We start from the raw sequence: 15,890 nt of genomic DNA, 5'->3' as shown, positions 1-15,890 counted from the left end.
AAAAAAAAAAAAAAGTGAAATAATATAATTGGCATTGTGGCAGACTGTATTTTCCAAAGACAGCTGCAAAAGGATCTGCCCTCCCATTTGCTCTTCTGCAATGCAATCTCCCATCTCACCCACTTCCTCAAATTTGGGTGGGACCTAAGTCTGGTTTGATGAATAACATAGAAAGGAAGTGATAATGTCCCACTTCCAGGCATAGCTCTTTAACAGCTTAGCAGCTTTTGCTTCTTGGGACACTGGCTCTTGAGATGCTCCATCTTGGCCACCATGCTGTGAGAAGCCCAAACTACATGGAGAGGCCACATAGGGGTGCTCTGGTCAGTAGGCCCAGCTGATCTCCTAGCAGATAACTGTCAGCCACGTGAGTGACCCATCTTAGATGACTGGCCTAACTGAACCTTGAGATGACTCCAGCCCCAGATGTCATCTGTCAGCAACTGCATGAGAAACCTAAGGGAGAATCAGCAGCCTGAGCCAAGATGATCGACTGAACTGTGAGAGAAAATAATAGCGTTGTTTTAAGCCTTTAAATTTTGGGGTGATTTGTTACATAGTAATAGATAACCATAACAGGCATCGATTGAACAATATCAGATATCTTTGGCATCCTAGACCATCCTGCCATCTACAACCTATGAAAGTAAGTCATTATGGTTTTTCTCTGGGAGTAGAGTTGAACACATGGTTTGCACATGCAACATAAACCATTATTATGAAGTCTGTTCCCTAGTTAGAAGTCTTTATTAAGGGGTTGTGAATATCATTAGTTAATTCTCACAGCATGAAGGTTTTTACCTATAATATCAAAATTTCCTAAAATCTACTCTTGTATTTCAGATGTTTATATAATAAATGAAGAGGGTTTCTACAAATATTTCTAAATTATTTAGCCCAAAGACACTGTCTAACCAATAGAAACACAACGCAAGTCCAAATCATTTTTTGAATGAATTCTCATGATACATAATGAACAAATAACTTTCTAAAAAACCTTCCAAACCTCTCAAAAGACCCATTTAAAACCAAACATGGTTGTGGCTAGATGTGTGATATAAAATAGAAGCTAATAGCAAATATTCAAATATTTTAAGGAAGGCTGCCTTTGTTAAAATTATCTACCTATATAGATAGTTCTAGTGAGCTGGTTATTTAAATGAATTTGAACTTGAAATTTTAATACTGCCTTTGGGTTTCCAGTTCATTTTGTGTGTGCATACAAACCAACCATTTACTTGAGGGTGTCTACTCACGTTCCTTTCCTTTTAACTTGCCTTACTACTCTTATTATTAACAACACTAAAGTTCATGTTTTTGTTTGCAAAGGGATTGGAAAATATTCTTTTTATTCCAACTCCTGCCTTCCACAGTAAGTGCTTTAAGGAGTCCCTAGCTGTGAATTTCTGCTGAACAGCTGAACAACGGGAATGGAGATGACTAAGCCACTAAAATCTAGCATCCAGGTAAAATGGAAATAATACCATTTGGGAACATACCAAAAAATACCAAAAGATTAAGTTTGGCATGTGAATACACACCTATTAAGAATTAAAACGTCACATTATTTAAAAGGGTCCACTGAGACAAATTCTCGTTATTCTTATTTTAAAAGTATTTTCGTGACATGCAAATTAGAAAAAATAAGCGACTCACCATTTTCTACTTCTTCTTCATTATCATCCTCTAAGATGTTAACTGGGGCAGCAGATTCTCCAGCTTCCATCATGCTTTTCAAAGCTTCAAGCTGTTCTGTCATTCAAAATAAACAAGAAAGAGAAGGGGACAGATGTTAGATCACTTATAAAACCTGGCCTTTAAGATTGACACTGAGAAGGAAATGAAAAGGGAGATCAAATGTATTGTCTAGGCTCCTACTGGCTATGTTCCTACAGTGTCTTGATAACAAAGGCCCATAATTTGGAGAACAATTAAGGTGAAGTGACAGAAAAGAAATATGTATATCGGAGATGGACAAAACTTAAGGAAAAAATATCTGATATGGATAAACTTGCGTCATTATCCTAACACATAAAAAACACTTATAAGTCGGTAAGATAAAGACAAATGAAATAATTTTAATAATGGAACAAAGAGGCAAATCATAAATAATGATATATATATAGAAACTAATTATCAAAGACACACAAATAAAAAATTAAAGTATCATTTTTATTCTATTATAGGGCAATATGTAAATGATGACCAACAGCCAGCATTAAGAATAGTGCTGGGAAACAGGCTGTCTCATTCTGGTGAGTGAAAATTGGTACAACTTTTCTGAAAGACAGCATAACAAGATCCACCACAATGTAAAATATGTATATGCCAATCAACTCTAATTATTCTAACGTATTCCAAGGAGAAGTCTGCACAAATGTACAAAATTAACATTCAGGCATGTTTATCACTGTTGTTTTCATAGTAATAGAAATCCATTACCTTGGGACTGGTCAAATTATACTGTACTCCACATAAGAAATTCTGTATAGTGTATAATTCATGCATTAGAATTAGAGCTAGGATGTAGATTTATATCCTACTGTATATACTTGATTGATTTAAAAATAATAAAAAATTAGTACATTTAACGTGACTGTAGTTTTGTTAAAAATGTATGTATATGTCTAAACATGTAACGGGTAATGCAAGTGTCTATAGTACATGTATCTATGTGTAAAATATATAATTTAGTGCTCTTTTATTTCTTATACTTTTTGTTGTTTTCATTGCCCTATGGCATAGTTGCTTTTGTAATAAAATCTATAATTAATATAATTAACATTTTAAATTTAGACTGTTTAAGGAAAAAACACAATGCAATCATACCAATATATGATACTACTAATTTATTGAAGTAAGACATTTGCTGTAAGAAAGTATTTTCATAGAAAATATAGGTAAATATAGGGGGAAATGTCTACATAAAATAATTTATCTCTCAACCTCTCTCTCTATGCACACATATACACACATCCACACTCTCACATTTATCTAGAATCACGAGATATGTACATATCACACAGGCAAACTGCAAAGGGAAACTTTTAAAGAGGAGTTTAGAGTGTATAAAATGATAAAATGCTAGTTCCTTATATCTTAATAAATTTTAAAATGCCTCCTCCATGTCTTATTTTTCCTTGGGATCCCTTCAGATTCTTTTATATGAATGCGCTTTTCCTACTGCAGAAATTAACTGATGGAAATGTAGAAACTTTCCTCTGGAAAGTATATGTAACATCGTCACTACACCCTTTCCCCGCAAAATCAGTGGTTCTAAAATATATTTCGTTCTAGGTAGCAGAATTGTCCAAACACACAGTGTACGTATGCTTCCATCGCAGATGTGTATATTTAACTTACTTTGTTCAACTTCAGGTTTCAGCCGTTTATTTTTTATGAGTATTTTTCTTTTGAGGTCATTGGGGGATGGCAAGGGCCTGCCTGGTTCAAGCTAGAGAGAAACAGAAAAGGCTGAATTAATGACAGGTTGTGCTTCTCCATTCTCAGTCCCAGCCCAGAATGAGCAGGAAGTCTATGACTTATACCAGCCACATCCACTAGATGGCAGTCAGCACAGTTTTATGTTTTCATTCCCCAAACCAAATTAGCCCACCGCATCCAACTTTGCCTTAGACTACCGCGGCAAACTTCACATCCACACAGTCCCCAATGTATGCATAGCTGATCCACCTTCCCCAGGGGAGCTGAGTCTGATCTGGGGTGATGTCAGGGGAGGGGGTCCTGTTCAACCTCAGGCTTTGCCTCTTTTAAGTATCTGATAAAGTACAAAAGATCATTGTGACGGCTGGGGTCAGAATTGGCTTTCCCGACCTCAAGTCAGGAATCTCTCCCGATTTTCCCAAGTGTTGGGCTGTACAATAGGCTGATCTAACCTCAACACTTGGGACTGTGGTTTTGTGGGTTCAATAAGGGAATTAAGAAGGGAGTGACCCTAATTACCGAAATCCGACCTCTACTATGGTTTCATTTGTTTAGATTCATGTCCTCGCTTTTATTACCTCTGATCTATAGAACTGTGCCATATCTAGTCATCCATTCCCCATTCCCTCATCCATCCATCTATACACCCTCTCTCACCAATCCACTCACTTACTCATCCACCCTACCAGGCATCCATTCATTTTCAGAGCTAAGTTTTATACTTATTACATGCAAGGCACTGTTCATTCCAATGTCTGTGTTGCCTTAAACAAAACCCTTTGCCAAAATTTTCCTTCTTTCAGGAAGCCCGCTGTAACTGGTCCATTTCCCAGCTATTTCTCTTGAGCCCGGATATCTCCAATAAATATTGGACACATCATAGGCCAACTTCTCTTTTAGTTCTGTTTTTACATTATGTCCCGTGTCCACTCCCACCACCACTCCCCCTAAGACTGAAAGCCCTTTAGTTCAAGAAGCAGCTCTTACTCTCATTTATATTACCTATACTCCCCACAATATCTTTCACGTATGTGCATGTCGCTTCACAAAAAATAGAGTGGTCATTTCGCAAAAGCAAGCACCTTAGCCCAATCAAATAAATAGAGGGCCTAGGTTAAAAAAAAAAAATCGAAATAAAAAATCAGGGAGGTTTTTTAGTTTGGGGTTCCTTTGAATCAGTCTCTGAGATAAAGATAAATGCACAAGTAGTTTATTTGGGAGGCTGCCCCAGGAAACTCCAAGAAGAGTAGGAAAGTAATAAAAAGAAGACAGGCAGCCAATCAAGGGTGTGTTATCAGGCAGACTATCACCGTGGGCAAGTGGAAAGCGTTTCTGCTGGAGAATCCTGGGAGGCGGCGGAGAACATGTGCTCCTTGTACGTATGTATCCTTCCCGAGGATGAGGAAGCATGGGCTGGGGGTGTTTATTCTCTGGCACTCTGGCCTGTCATTCTCGTGTGGGCAGAGCAGGCTCCAGCGACCAGAGCTCTCCCCAGGGGAAAAATTACAGGTGTTGGCAGCCAGCTGAAAGCCAGGCCACTACGCAGAAACAGGAAGTGCTACATGGACATGGACAGGGTGCCCGCAGCTACAGCTTCAGTAAACTGAAGAGAATCAGGGATGGGTGCAAAGGGTGCACATATCTTTGTCTCTTATATTTTTTCAACTCCCATAGATCACTTCTGAAAAAAAACTCATTTTCAACTACGTGACATACTCACAGGTAATACAAAACACCTTCTTTCATCTCAGTCATTGTAATGTTCTACTGCCACTTCATTCTACCATGTCTGGGTCCATCAGCTGCTTATCAACAGTACGGCAAAATATTTTACTACTGTGCAGTGTTCTATTACTTTAATTCCATTAGCTCTCTTGCTAATCATAACATCTGTGACAGTGGATCTTAATCACTTGGGGTTATGGATCTTTGTTAAAATGTGATAAACTCTCTGGAATCTTTGTATACAAAAAAGATTGTATGCAATGAAAATGAGTTCTGAAGAAGCCTATTTATGGGCCAACAGTTAAGAATTCTTTGCTTGATGAAGGAATTAGCAGGTGTAAAAACGAAGCTCAAAAAATGTACATATAACATTGCCCAAATATTTATTATGGAGTTGGGAACTTGAACTTCGGGCTCCTGTGACTTCAATCTGTGAACTTCCCATAGCGATAGGCTCCCATGGATGCTAAACCATGGATGCACATCAGATTAACCTGGAAAGCTTTTAAAAAACACCATGCTCAGGCTTGATTTTGGATCAATTAAATCAGAATCTCTAAGTGGGAACCTGGCAAAGGTATTTTTAACAGTTCCCCCAGGTGGTTCTAACATGTAACTGAAGTTGAGAATGACTGCTGAGTCTAAAATCCTGGCCAGGGGGCACTTTATGAAATTTCAAGAGAAAGATCTCAGAAACCATAAAGACCTCAATATCTTCTAAATTAAGTTGAACCAGATGTTTATTTTTTGTCTCTCTCTACACATTCCTCTGAAGCATGATGAAAGCTTTCCGTACCAACAAATTTAAATAAATACGAAGATCTTTAGCATTAGTCCTCCAGGACTACTTGACCCCTTAGAAATGAATTTCAAAAACATCCATTCATGTTAGAAATATGGTTAGCTAAAAATACATACTGGATGTGATTCAAGTGCTTGTTTCAACAGGAGATCCCCAAATAGATCTTCGCAATATTTGGACATCTTGTACTGTTGATATTTGCTGGAGAGAAAGAACTGGCATTTGTAAATTCAAACATCCATTAACCGTCTAAGAATAAGAAACACTCATTCCTACGCAATTAAAAATTCTCACTCTACAAAGTGCACGATTGTTCTCTTGATGTTAATGTAAGATATACTGTTATAAACTTGAACCAGTGTCTTTTAAAAAATAAGTAGATTCTGCCCCCAAATTAAGATCTGGTAAACAGAATAAAAAATGTCTTTCAAGTTCATAAAGTCTGATTTCAAATATACTGCCAAATCTTCCAACTCAATGGAGCTTTGAGCAAGGTGTCCTGTTGGTTAGAGGAGGCACCTCTAAAACTAAGATGACTAGGGGATTTATTTTTTTTTTTGGAGGTAGGGGGCAGTAGTGGATAAGGGTTCTTCCTTTCTCCCTCCCTTTCTTCGTTTCTTCCTTATTTATATTTTTTTATTTTGCATAAGATTATGTGTTACCTAAGACAAAACACGCCATTTCATTATTTAAAAAGATAAAGAACAGGAGTGGGGGATAGGAATTAGGAAATAACCCTTAGAGACTTGGAGTAGAATGCATCATTATACCTGCAGTGATTTTCAAAGGAGAGAATTACTGGATATTCAGATGTGACAAATGCTGTTTCCTTGATGGCCTGAATAACATCCTTTAAAGATAAAAGAGTGTTAATTAGAGAGAAAAGAAAAAATATACTTAAGGCACCTGAAACCAATCAGAGACTATTAATTTGAGCTTTTCAGAAAGTCAGTTCTGGCATTCAGACCTGGAGAACCCATTTACCTTGATACCTCTACAAGTTGAATCCCCTGTGGATAGACCCAGGTGCAGTTAATGGTTAATGATAATTTTTTTTCAAAGCTATCTTTTACTTCTCTAAACCTATGGACCTATTAACTGACAAGGCAGTTCCCCTACATGGCAGGTTAACTCCTTGCTCAATAATTTGCCAGGCAGGTTCAGAGTTCACCTTTTTTGTTGAGCAGGGGGCTTTTGGCACAGCAATTTTCACAGCAGGCCATTCTTCAACTCCTCCTGCTTGAGGAGAAACGTGTTGGGAACAACCTAAGGACTGCTGGAAGCTTCATCGACTTTTCTCTGCATCTGGGAATCAGTCTCAGCCTACATTTCATGAATCTGATAAAGACTCCTGTGAACTGATGTGACATTTACAATATCCCTTGTTTCCTATTTAGCCTGGTGAGGGTGGGGGACACCACGGAGGGGGTTCTCCTTGGTCAAGCAAAACAGGGAAGCAGTAAAACAGGGAAGTGGTAAAACAGGGGAGTGCTCTGGATGACCCTCTCTGAACTGAGGGCTTGGTCACTTGAATGACCAAGTCACTGAGAGCTTTTGAATGAGCTGAACATGTCCTCCCCACCATGATGTCTCTTAAGAGACAGTTGGCTCAGCTCTCTGCTGAGCTTTAGAAATGGCTTCAGACCAATGCTTCTATAACCAGGGCATTATATTTAGTAAAAAATCCTCAACTTCTTACCAGTTTATAGTTAATCACAGGGAAAGTCCCATCATTCATTTAATCAGGAAAATATAATAGTTACGTAGGGAAGCCCATTTGAAATGATAATGTCCTAGGTTAGATAATCTGGGAGTATTTTATTGAACAATCTTAAGGCCAAGGTGGTCCTTTAGTTATTCCTGCTTAAAGATACTTCCCAGGTAAGAATGCCCATGACCTAGATTGTCTACTTGAGCTGACCAATTATTCCTTGAGGAATAATTCTCTGCCCATGGGTTCTCCTTTGCTCACCTCCAAGCTGAGGGGAAGAGCTTTATTTTCAGCTAAGCTTCCTTATTAGGCTCATTAACTCTCTAAAAAGGACATCAACCCTCCCTGTCAGTCTGTCTGGCTGTGCAAATCCATGATTTCCCACTTGAATATGCTCTTAGTACTTCTCAGGGAACATAATCCTGAATTCATTGCTGCTCAAAACTCACAACAACTTGGCTAAGAGAAATGATACACACAGAGTATTATGGGTATAGAACAAAGGTATCTACGTTTAAAAACACCTCTGGTGACTTTCCACACAGACAAGGTTGAGCACCACTGCTCCAGATGTTGCAATAACTATTCCAAGTTACACCAAACTGACAGAGATCATGTACCTGACATGTTGGCCAACCACAGATTTTCATTTTTGATCCATCTTTTGGTAGGATATCAATGGAGCATATTGAGGAACGTTCTAAGAAAGGAACATTCAAATTGTGCATAGAGATCACCAAAAGGCCATCACTGAGATGCTTATTTGTGGAACTGTAGATTCCCCTCTATGAGGATCCCAGAGGAAAAACACTTCTCTCTGGTGTCAGTACTAAGAACAACGGTGCTTCTCTAGACCAATTGCTCTGTCCGCATTTATGAATTCTGTGAATCATCATGTTTCTCTCCTTGTCCTCAATTCTACAAAGTTTGAAGCCCAATTTATAGTAATGCCTTGACATTTTACAGAACTTGACAAGCATTTATAAAAGCTAATCTCGCTATCTTATTTTCTTACCTTTTTAGGCACTTTTTATCATCTATTTTATTTTCTGTATTCTATTTATCTTTTCATGCCACTTTGAAGTCCTTCAGGAATTATGCAAAATAAGCAAGCAGAAAAAAATAGATAAGAAAATGAAAGATTTTTTAAAAGTAGAGCCAGGGAGACTCTGCCAGAGAAAACTCATTATATAGCACTGTCAGCATTTGAAAGCAGGAAAAGTAGCATGAAGGAGATATTAAGTGCAGAAAACATTTTTTCCTTGACTTTCTCCTCAAAACTGGAAGACAGGAATATGAAGGTAAAATGCTTGAGAAAATGAATAGTGTGTATTCTTCACGTCATCTATTTCCACAAGAGTTTGAAAAGGGCTATGGCTATGTAATTTTAAAACTTACTTTAAAAAGGATATCTGTACACATTGCTTTTCCATGAGTTATTATCGGTTCTTGGTCTTCACCTTTTCCATCCCAACAGTCAAGTTCGACACATCTAGGAACATAGAGAAATTATAATATGGGACCCTTACATCAAATAGTGTGTGTACAAATTAAGCCACCAAAATAAGTTGTTTTCCGATAGAAGTAGAAAATGGAATAAATTAACATGATTATTTCACGGAGTATGCAGGCTAAACTCGCATTATTCTCTTTATCAGTTTGGTGTCATCAAAAAGAGATTGTCAGAAATTAAGAGATTTCGGAGATATAACTGTCAGCGTGATTCTGGATGAAATTCTAATTTTAACAAAGCTACAATGAAGGACAATTTGGGGACAATTGGAGAAATCTGAATATGGGCTAGGTTTTAGATGATGTTAAAATAAAAAAAATATTTTTAAAATTTTGTTAGGTGGGATGATGTTACTATGTTCTCATTGTCTCAGTGATTTGTACTCAAGTATTCGGAGACAGAAGTAGTGAAATACTTCCTTTTAAAGTATTTCCATACTCAAAAAAAAAGAAAAAAGCAGGTTAAAAAATAAAGTATTGGAGATTGATAATCAAGAAAAAATCATAATGTAACTACATGTCTTATTTTCACTTTCAGCATTTTTTTCATATTTTAAACTTCAAATGTTTGCCAATTTCTTTAAAAGGAGAACAATTTTCAATAATCTTTATTTTCAGAGAATGAAAACTTAGAACTTTTAACATTAAGTAAAACTAAGTTTGCAAGTGCCTATGACTAATAGGAAACCTAGCATGACTTCTTAAAATATGTATTTTTTTTGCAAGTTTTGGAGAATACTTCAAATTTACAGTATAAAATATCTTTTGACCACAGGAGGGCTCTAGACCTTTCTGGAACAGATATCGTCCTTCCTTTCTCAGGGTTAAATGGCCATCGTACTACATTTAGGAGGAGGACTGATGTCCTTTTCATTTTGAATATTACTTCCTTTTTTGATGAGAAAAGTTAAAGGGCATCATATACAAAAAAATAACAGTCATCTTATGTTTCTGACCTGCACCCGGCCAGGAGAACCTGTCTGTACATTTCCACCGAAGACCTCCCACCAAATTGTCGGCCAGTGAGATAGGTGTTGTGGGAAGAGCTGATGAAGTAGTGAGCCAGAGGATGGTCCATTTCTTGGTAAAGTTCTAAACGATCTAGAAAGACGGGGGCATTTTCATCTGACATCAGATATCTGCAAAATCCGTCACTTGATATGACGCCTAGGGGAAAAAAAGAATATCTTAGTAGAGTTGTGGCTCTGAAGACACTCATCTTGTATTTTATTCATGAAAGCTGAATCAGCTTAAACAAGAGAAGTAAAAACTTCGTCATAGTCTCTTTTCTAAGAACCTTAATTTTTCAGAACTTGAACAAAACAACATAGTTGTACGTTATAAGTAACTTAATGCGTTCTACAAAGAGGTCGATGGTGGCAGAACACACAATTCACTAAGTACAGAAGGACAGCACCAGGAGCTGCAGTGACCAGGAGTCAAGGGGATCTGGGTTAGTTCTACCTCTGCCACTCATTCCTTATGCTCCAGGGTCTCCGCTTCCTCTTCTGTCAAATGGGCAGAAACACTGGCAACACCTGCTTCCCTAGACTGTCACGAATGACAAATGAGAATATAGACAAGAGGTGCTCTTAAAAAACTGGAATACATACAACTGTAAGGCATTATTGTTCTGGGATTGGAGAAGGGATCAGTGACCTCTCTGGATTTAAGCTATTCAATTTTCCTATTTTATCTAAAAGGCAAGGATGTGGGACTGGTGAGAAGAGTCTGCAATGGTCATTGAAACGTGGCCCCAAGAGCCACTGTTCATTTCAGTCACACTTTTCTGACACAGGAATGGGGCCCATGATTAACTGCAGGAGAGGCGATCAATATTTCTGCATCTTCTCTTATCCTATCAATCACTGACAGCTTCAGCTTTTTGGTTTTTTAATCATTTGTAAATTATGAACCGATTTCAAGCTTATGGAAAAATACAGATGATAGCATAATAAATAAACCATGGACTTACACCACAGCTTTGTCAGATCTCAATATTTTACCTTATTTGTTCTACATTTTTAAAGGAATACATAATTACAGATGCTTTTGCAGCACCCTGTGTACCCCACCCTCAATTCCATTCAATTCCATCTTTCTACTCCATTGTAGACAACCACTATCCTAGTTTTTGTATTTAACATTCTTCAAATGGTTTTGTAACATTACTACATATGCATTTATCCCAAAATAGGTAGTTTGAATATTTTAAACTTTATATAGAAGAGATTCCACTATTTGCATTCACAATTTGCTATTTTTACTCTATATTTTCTTAGGACTTACTCAGTTAATATAAGTACCTCTTGCTCATTTATTTTTCACTGAATAATGTATAATAGTATGTACAGCAGTAGTATGTAGTGTGTAGAATATATAGTAGTCTATATCTAAATATACCACAATTTATTATCCATTATTATGTTGATAGATATTTAGATCATTTCTAATTATAATTAAAAGTACTGCAATAAAAATTTGTGTCTCTATCTCCTTGGGCATATACATTCATTCTAAGAGCAAGTACTTTTTGAAGCACTGGGACAGATGCAGTGATAGAAAAAACAGACAAGTCTCATTGTCATGAAACTCATATTACGAGCAAGAGAACAAAGAAATTAACAAATAAATATAAGTTTAATATAATGTCATAAAAGTGATAGAAGGAAATAGAAAGCAGGGAATGAAAGTGACAAGAATGACCAACATGCTGTGTTAGACATGTGGCCAAAAAAAGCTGTTCTGAGGAGGTCACATTCATGCTTGGGGAGCAAGCCGCATGCACACCTGGGGGAACCCCATCTCAGGCAGAAGGATCAGCAAGTGCAATGACCTTGATGTAGAAGTGTGTGATGGAAGAGAAAGTAGCTGGAAATGAGTTTGGAGAGGCAGGCCAAGGCTATATTAGTTGGACATTAGTCTTCCTAAGTATTTTGGATTTTATTCTAAGTGTTCTGGGAAACCTTTGGAGGGTTTTGAAAAGTGCAATAATATGATTAGATCTGGTTTTGAAAGGTTTACTCTGGCAACTGTGTGGAGCATAAATTGCAGGGCATTGAGTAGAAAGGAGACTAGCTAGAAGTCAATTGGCATTGTCCAGGGAGAAATGACATAGGCTCAGGTAGTCTGGTAAAGGTGAAGATAATGAGAAATGATTTATTCAGGATTTATTTTGAGGATAAATCTTGCCGGTGTTCCTGATGGATTAGAGATGATGTGAAAGAGCAAAGGATAATGCCAAAAGTTTTGGCTTGAAAAGCTGGGTAAATAATGGTACCGATTTCTAGTCTAGGAAAGGAACAGGTCTGTGGGCAAGGAGAAGCAAAATATGATGTACGTATACATGTGAAATGCCATTTCAACAACCAAATGCAGAGTTCTACTACAGGTCCATAGTTTAAGTTAGAGGTTAGGAGTGAAGAGTTAGTGAGAAAGTCGTGTGTATAGAAGAAACTTAAAGCCACCGGTCTGGATAAGCTCACCTAAGGAGTGAGTGTAAATGGAGCAGAGATCTGAGGACTGAGCTTGGCCACTCAGACATCCATAGTTGGAAATTACATGAGAAATTCTGTAAGGTACACACCTGGAAGTGGAAAGGATGGGCTGGAGGAGAGGTACATTTTCCACTGTACTATTGCCAAAATAGTCACTAAGGTGGTTGTTTAGACCAATTTATGCCCCCACCAGAAGTTTAAAGGTGGGTCATTTGTACCACATTTTCACTCATACTTGATAATGACAGATTTTAAAATTCCCATCATCAGTGAAATGGTGAAGCTGTGCTTTTTAGAGGTGTCGGTGATCATTTCACAGTCATTTAGGATCTGGAAGGAGTTTAGAAATAATCGATATAACTCTATCATCACATCTATGACACGGCCAAGGAACTGCCAAGTCATGTCTTTCTTCTTCAACAGATCACAACTGCCTTACTCAGTTTTGAACTCTAGTATCCAGCAGTGCTTGGCACCCAGTCAGCCCTCTACAAACTTTAAGGAACGAAGGTAGAGAGAGAAATACTAGTTGAATGACTGCATGAACCCTCACCATCTTATAAGCAGGGAAACTGAGGCCCAGGAATATAGTTTCTTGCTCACGGTCACGTGGTGACAGGGTAGCAACAAGAATCAAATCAAATAGTGCGAAGTGCTAGATTTTCTATTGAGCCACTCCTCCCTTCACTTTAATCCCATGCAATGTGGAATTATAAATGATGATACTCAGAATACTTATATAGAGGTAAGTAATGAAGCAGTGTGTTAAAAATAGGTATTTGAGGTCCTATCAGAAGGTACAAATGTAGGACTACAACCAATGGAAAACTCTACTGGACTTGGAAACAATATCAGGGATGACGCGGTATGGTGGGTCAGGCATGTGTATAAACAGGTTCTATGTGGGTCCAAAGAACGTGTAAACCTTTCCAGCACATTCACTGAGATACAGAATAAAAAGAACTCCTATTCTAAAGATGAAGAAACTGCAGCCATGAGATTCATGGGGATATAGGACAGACCAAACTTGAACCTAGATCTTCTTTCTCTCTCCACTGAAACACAAGGCCAGAGGACTGAGCTCGGGTGGTTCCTGGCACCCTCAGTCCAGTTATATCGGCATCTTCCTTCCCATCATTTGCAGGTGTTTCCCACTGCTATTGGACAGATTTTAAATTTTCTCTCCATGCCTTTCCTTTGTCAAATATTGGAAGAAATGACACATTGCTTCCAAAGTTTCATTGAAAGGGGCAAAGGTTCGAAAACCCCAACAATTTGCTAAATTCATTCCCGAGTATTTAATTTCATATCAATTGCATTTATCTTCCATACCAGAGGTCAAAGGAAGGGTGAGAAGGCTCATCAAATAATGTATTAAATTTACTGGGTTTGGCAAAACTAAAGGAAGAAAAAGAAAGTGTAAATTTTTATAGGAAATTAAATTCTTTTCAAAGATTGCAAACTTTGACAAAGATTATATTCGGCATTTTTACATTTTTAGTATTATGCAATACTAAAGATCTATGATAAGAAAGTTCAAAGGGGAAATAGCATTATGTGTTTAATAATACAATACATTTAATATTTTATTTCAAGCAGCACACACAAATTTAGTGTAAAGTAAAATTTATACCAACTTAGAGCAAGGAGAAAAAAAAAGTCAGTTCCAAGGCATTTAAAGATACTTTTAACTAAAACCAGAAGGCTTTAAAAGTTGCATACATTCTTGCTTTTTTTTTAATAAAGAAAAATTCTCTTTTTTTCACTTTAATTACCTTTTTTCTTTAAGTCTTCATCAGGCTCATACATCTCAATGATCTGCATTGCCCTTTTAGCATCATAAAATGGGAATAAAATTTCATTCAGTCGAGGATCTCGTTGATGCTATGATGGGAAAATAACTCCATTTAGGTTGACATTTCTTGCCTTTATGGCATTACTCAACAAGATATATCTATAATATCATGTTTATAGTACACAGATAGGATTTCGCTGTCTTCCTGTCTTTCTCCCTAAAATAAAACTACAAAAAACTCCAAATATGGAAGTACTTGGCTGGTTCCTCTCACTGAGCTAGAAAGGGAGAATACAGAATATACTTTTTTTTTCCCTTCAGAAATTGAAGGATACGTAACGGTGTGCATGTCAACTATTGTCTTCTAGTTCCCATACCACAGGTAAGACATCTGGCATGTCTATAAAGAGTGAGGTCAAAAATCTTTAAAAAAAAAAAGGGAAAACAAAAGCAAAAATGAAAACCCCCCCACAGAGTTCAAATAGATAATATATTAATTTAAGTGCCAAAACAAAAACAATAATAACAATGAAATCCCCTAAGACAGGCAAACATCATTTCATTTCCATTATTTAGATATTCTACATCAATAAAAGATTTCTTGGGCATTCTATAAACTTCACTTTTTGGAGTAAATATTGATCAAAATGAACCAATGGTAATAACGAGGAAAGTTAATCAGCATAAGGATATTTACAAGCTATAAACAGTACGGAAATCTGCCTTTTTCTCTAGGAAATCGAACTCAGTTTGCCCTGAGGAAATTCTCTGGGCAGAGAGTGCATGAATGATTATGGTGCTTAGGGGGGTGGCAATGTCATGCTTTTCCAATCAGCACCAAATGCTCGCGGCACTACACGAGGTACCGGGGGCTGTTCTTGCAGTTCTGTCACCCTAACTTCACATCAATGATGAAGTAAGTTCAAATTACCAACAACTCAACTACATTCGTGTATGTACGCGTGTGTGTGTGTGTGTGTGTGTGTGTGTGTGTGTGTGTGTGTGTGTCTCCATCTGTCTGTATATATCTTCGGGCAGTGGGTCCATTAAATTTCCTTAGTGTTCACTGTGGCTTAGAGGACCGAACACTGTGACCCTGGTCTTCCATCAAATAGAGCAAACTTCAATGAAATAATGGCAGATAAGCAGATGTGAGCAAAACCTGGTCAATAAGTAGGACCTTGGCAACAAACTCTTTACCCAAATATATGCACAGACTTTGGAAAAACACTATTGAAAATGTATTTAAGAAACAGTTGTTAAAAGTTCATATGGATTTCCCTTCCCCATTTATTTTGAAATGATGATTTCAAAAGTGGTTTACATAGAATGAATGCCTTTGGCCAACAGAACATTTGATGTAATTTCTTAAAGCACTTGTGGCCTGGCCTGTTCTGGTCCTCC

At 37.4% G+C, this 15,890-nt stretch overlaps 1 protein-coding gene across 3 annotated transcripts in view; it reads right to left on the bottom strand.

Annotated features, from left to right (window-relative positions):
- PLCB4 (phospholipase C beta 4) overlaps positions 1 to 15,890 on the bottom strand; it is a 393,600-nt gene that overhangs the window by 77,658 nt on the left and 300,052 nt on the right. For all 3 annotated transcript variants that reach the window (XM_011370137.1, XM_011370146.1, XM_011370152.1), the window contains 7 exons: positions 14,467 to 14,575; positions 10,151 to 10,361; positions 9,081 to 9,174; positions 6,742 to 6,821; positions 6,088 to 6,172; positions 3,364 to 3,454; positions 1,657 to 1,752 (listed from right to left, as the gene is read on the bottom strand). In XM_011370137.1, coding sequence (XP_011368439.1) covers positions 1,657 to 1,752; positions 3,364 to 3,454; positions 6,088 to 6,172; positions 6,742 to 6,821; positions 9,081 to 9,174; positions 10,151 to 10,361; positions 14,467 to 14,575 — 766 coding nt within the window. The remainder of the gene's footprint in view (positions 1 to 1,656; positions 1,753 to 3,363; positions 3,455 to 6,087; positions 6,173 to 6,741; positions 6,822 to 9,080; positions 9,175 to 10,150; positions 10,362 to 14,466; positions 14,576 to 15,890) is intronic.

The sequence above is a fragment of the Pteropus vampyrus genome, unplaced genomic scaffold, assembly GCF_000151845.1.
Source record: "Pteropus vampyrus isolate Shadow unplaced genomic scaffold, Pvam_2.0 Scaffold7, whole genome shotgun sequence".
Lineage (NCBI taxonomy): Eukaryota > Metazoa > Chordata > Mammalia > Chiroptera > Pteropodidae > Pteropus > Pteropus vampyrus.
This window is presented reverse-complemented; position numbering and strand designations above follow the sequence as displayed.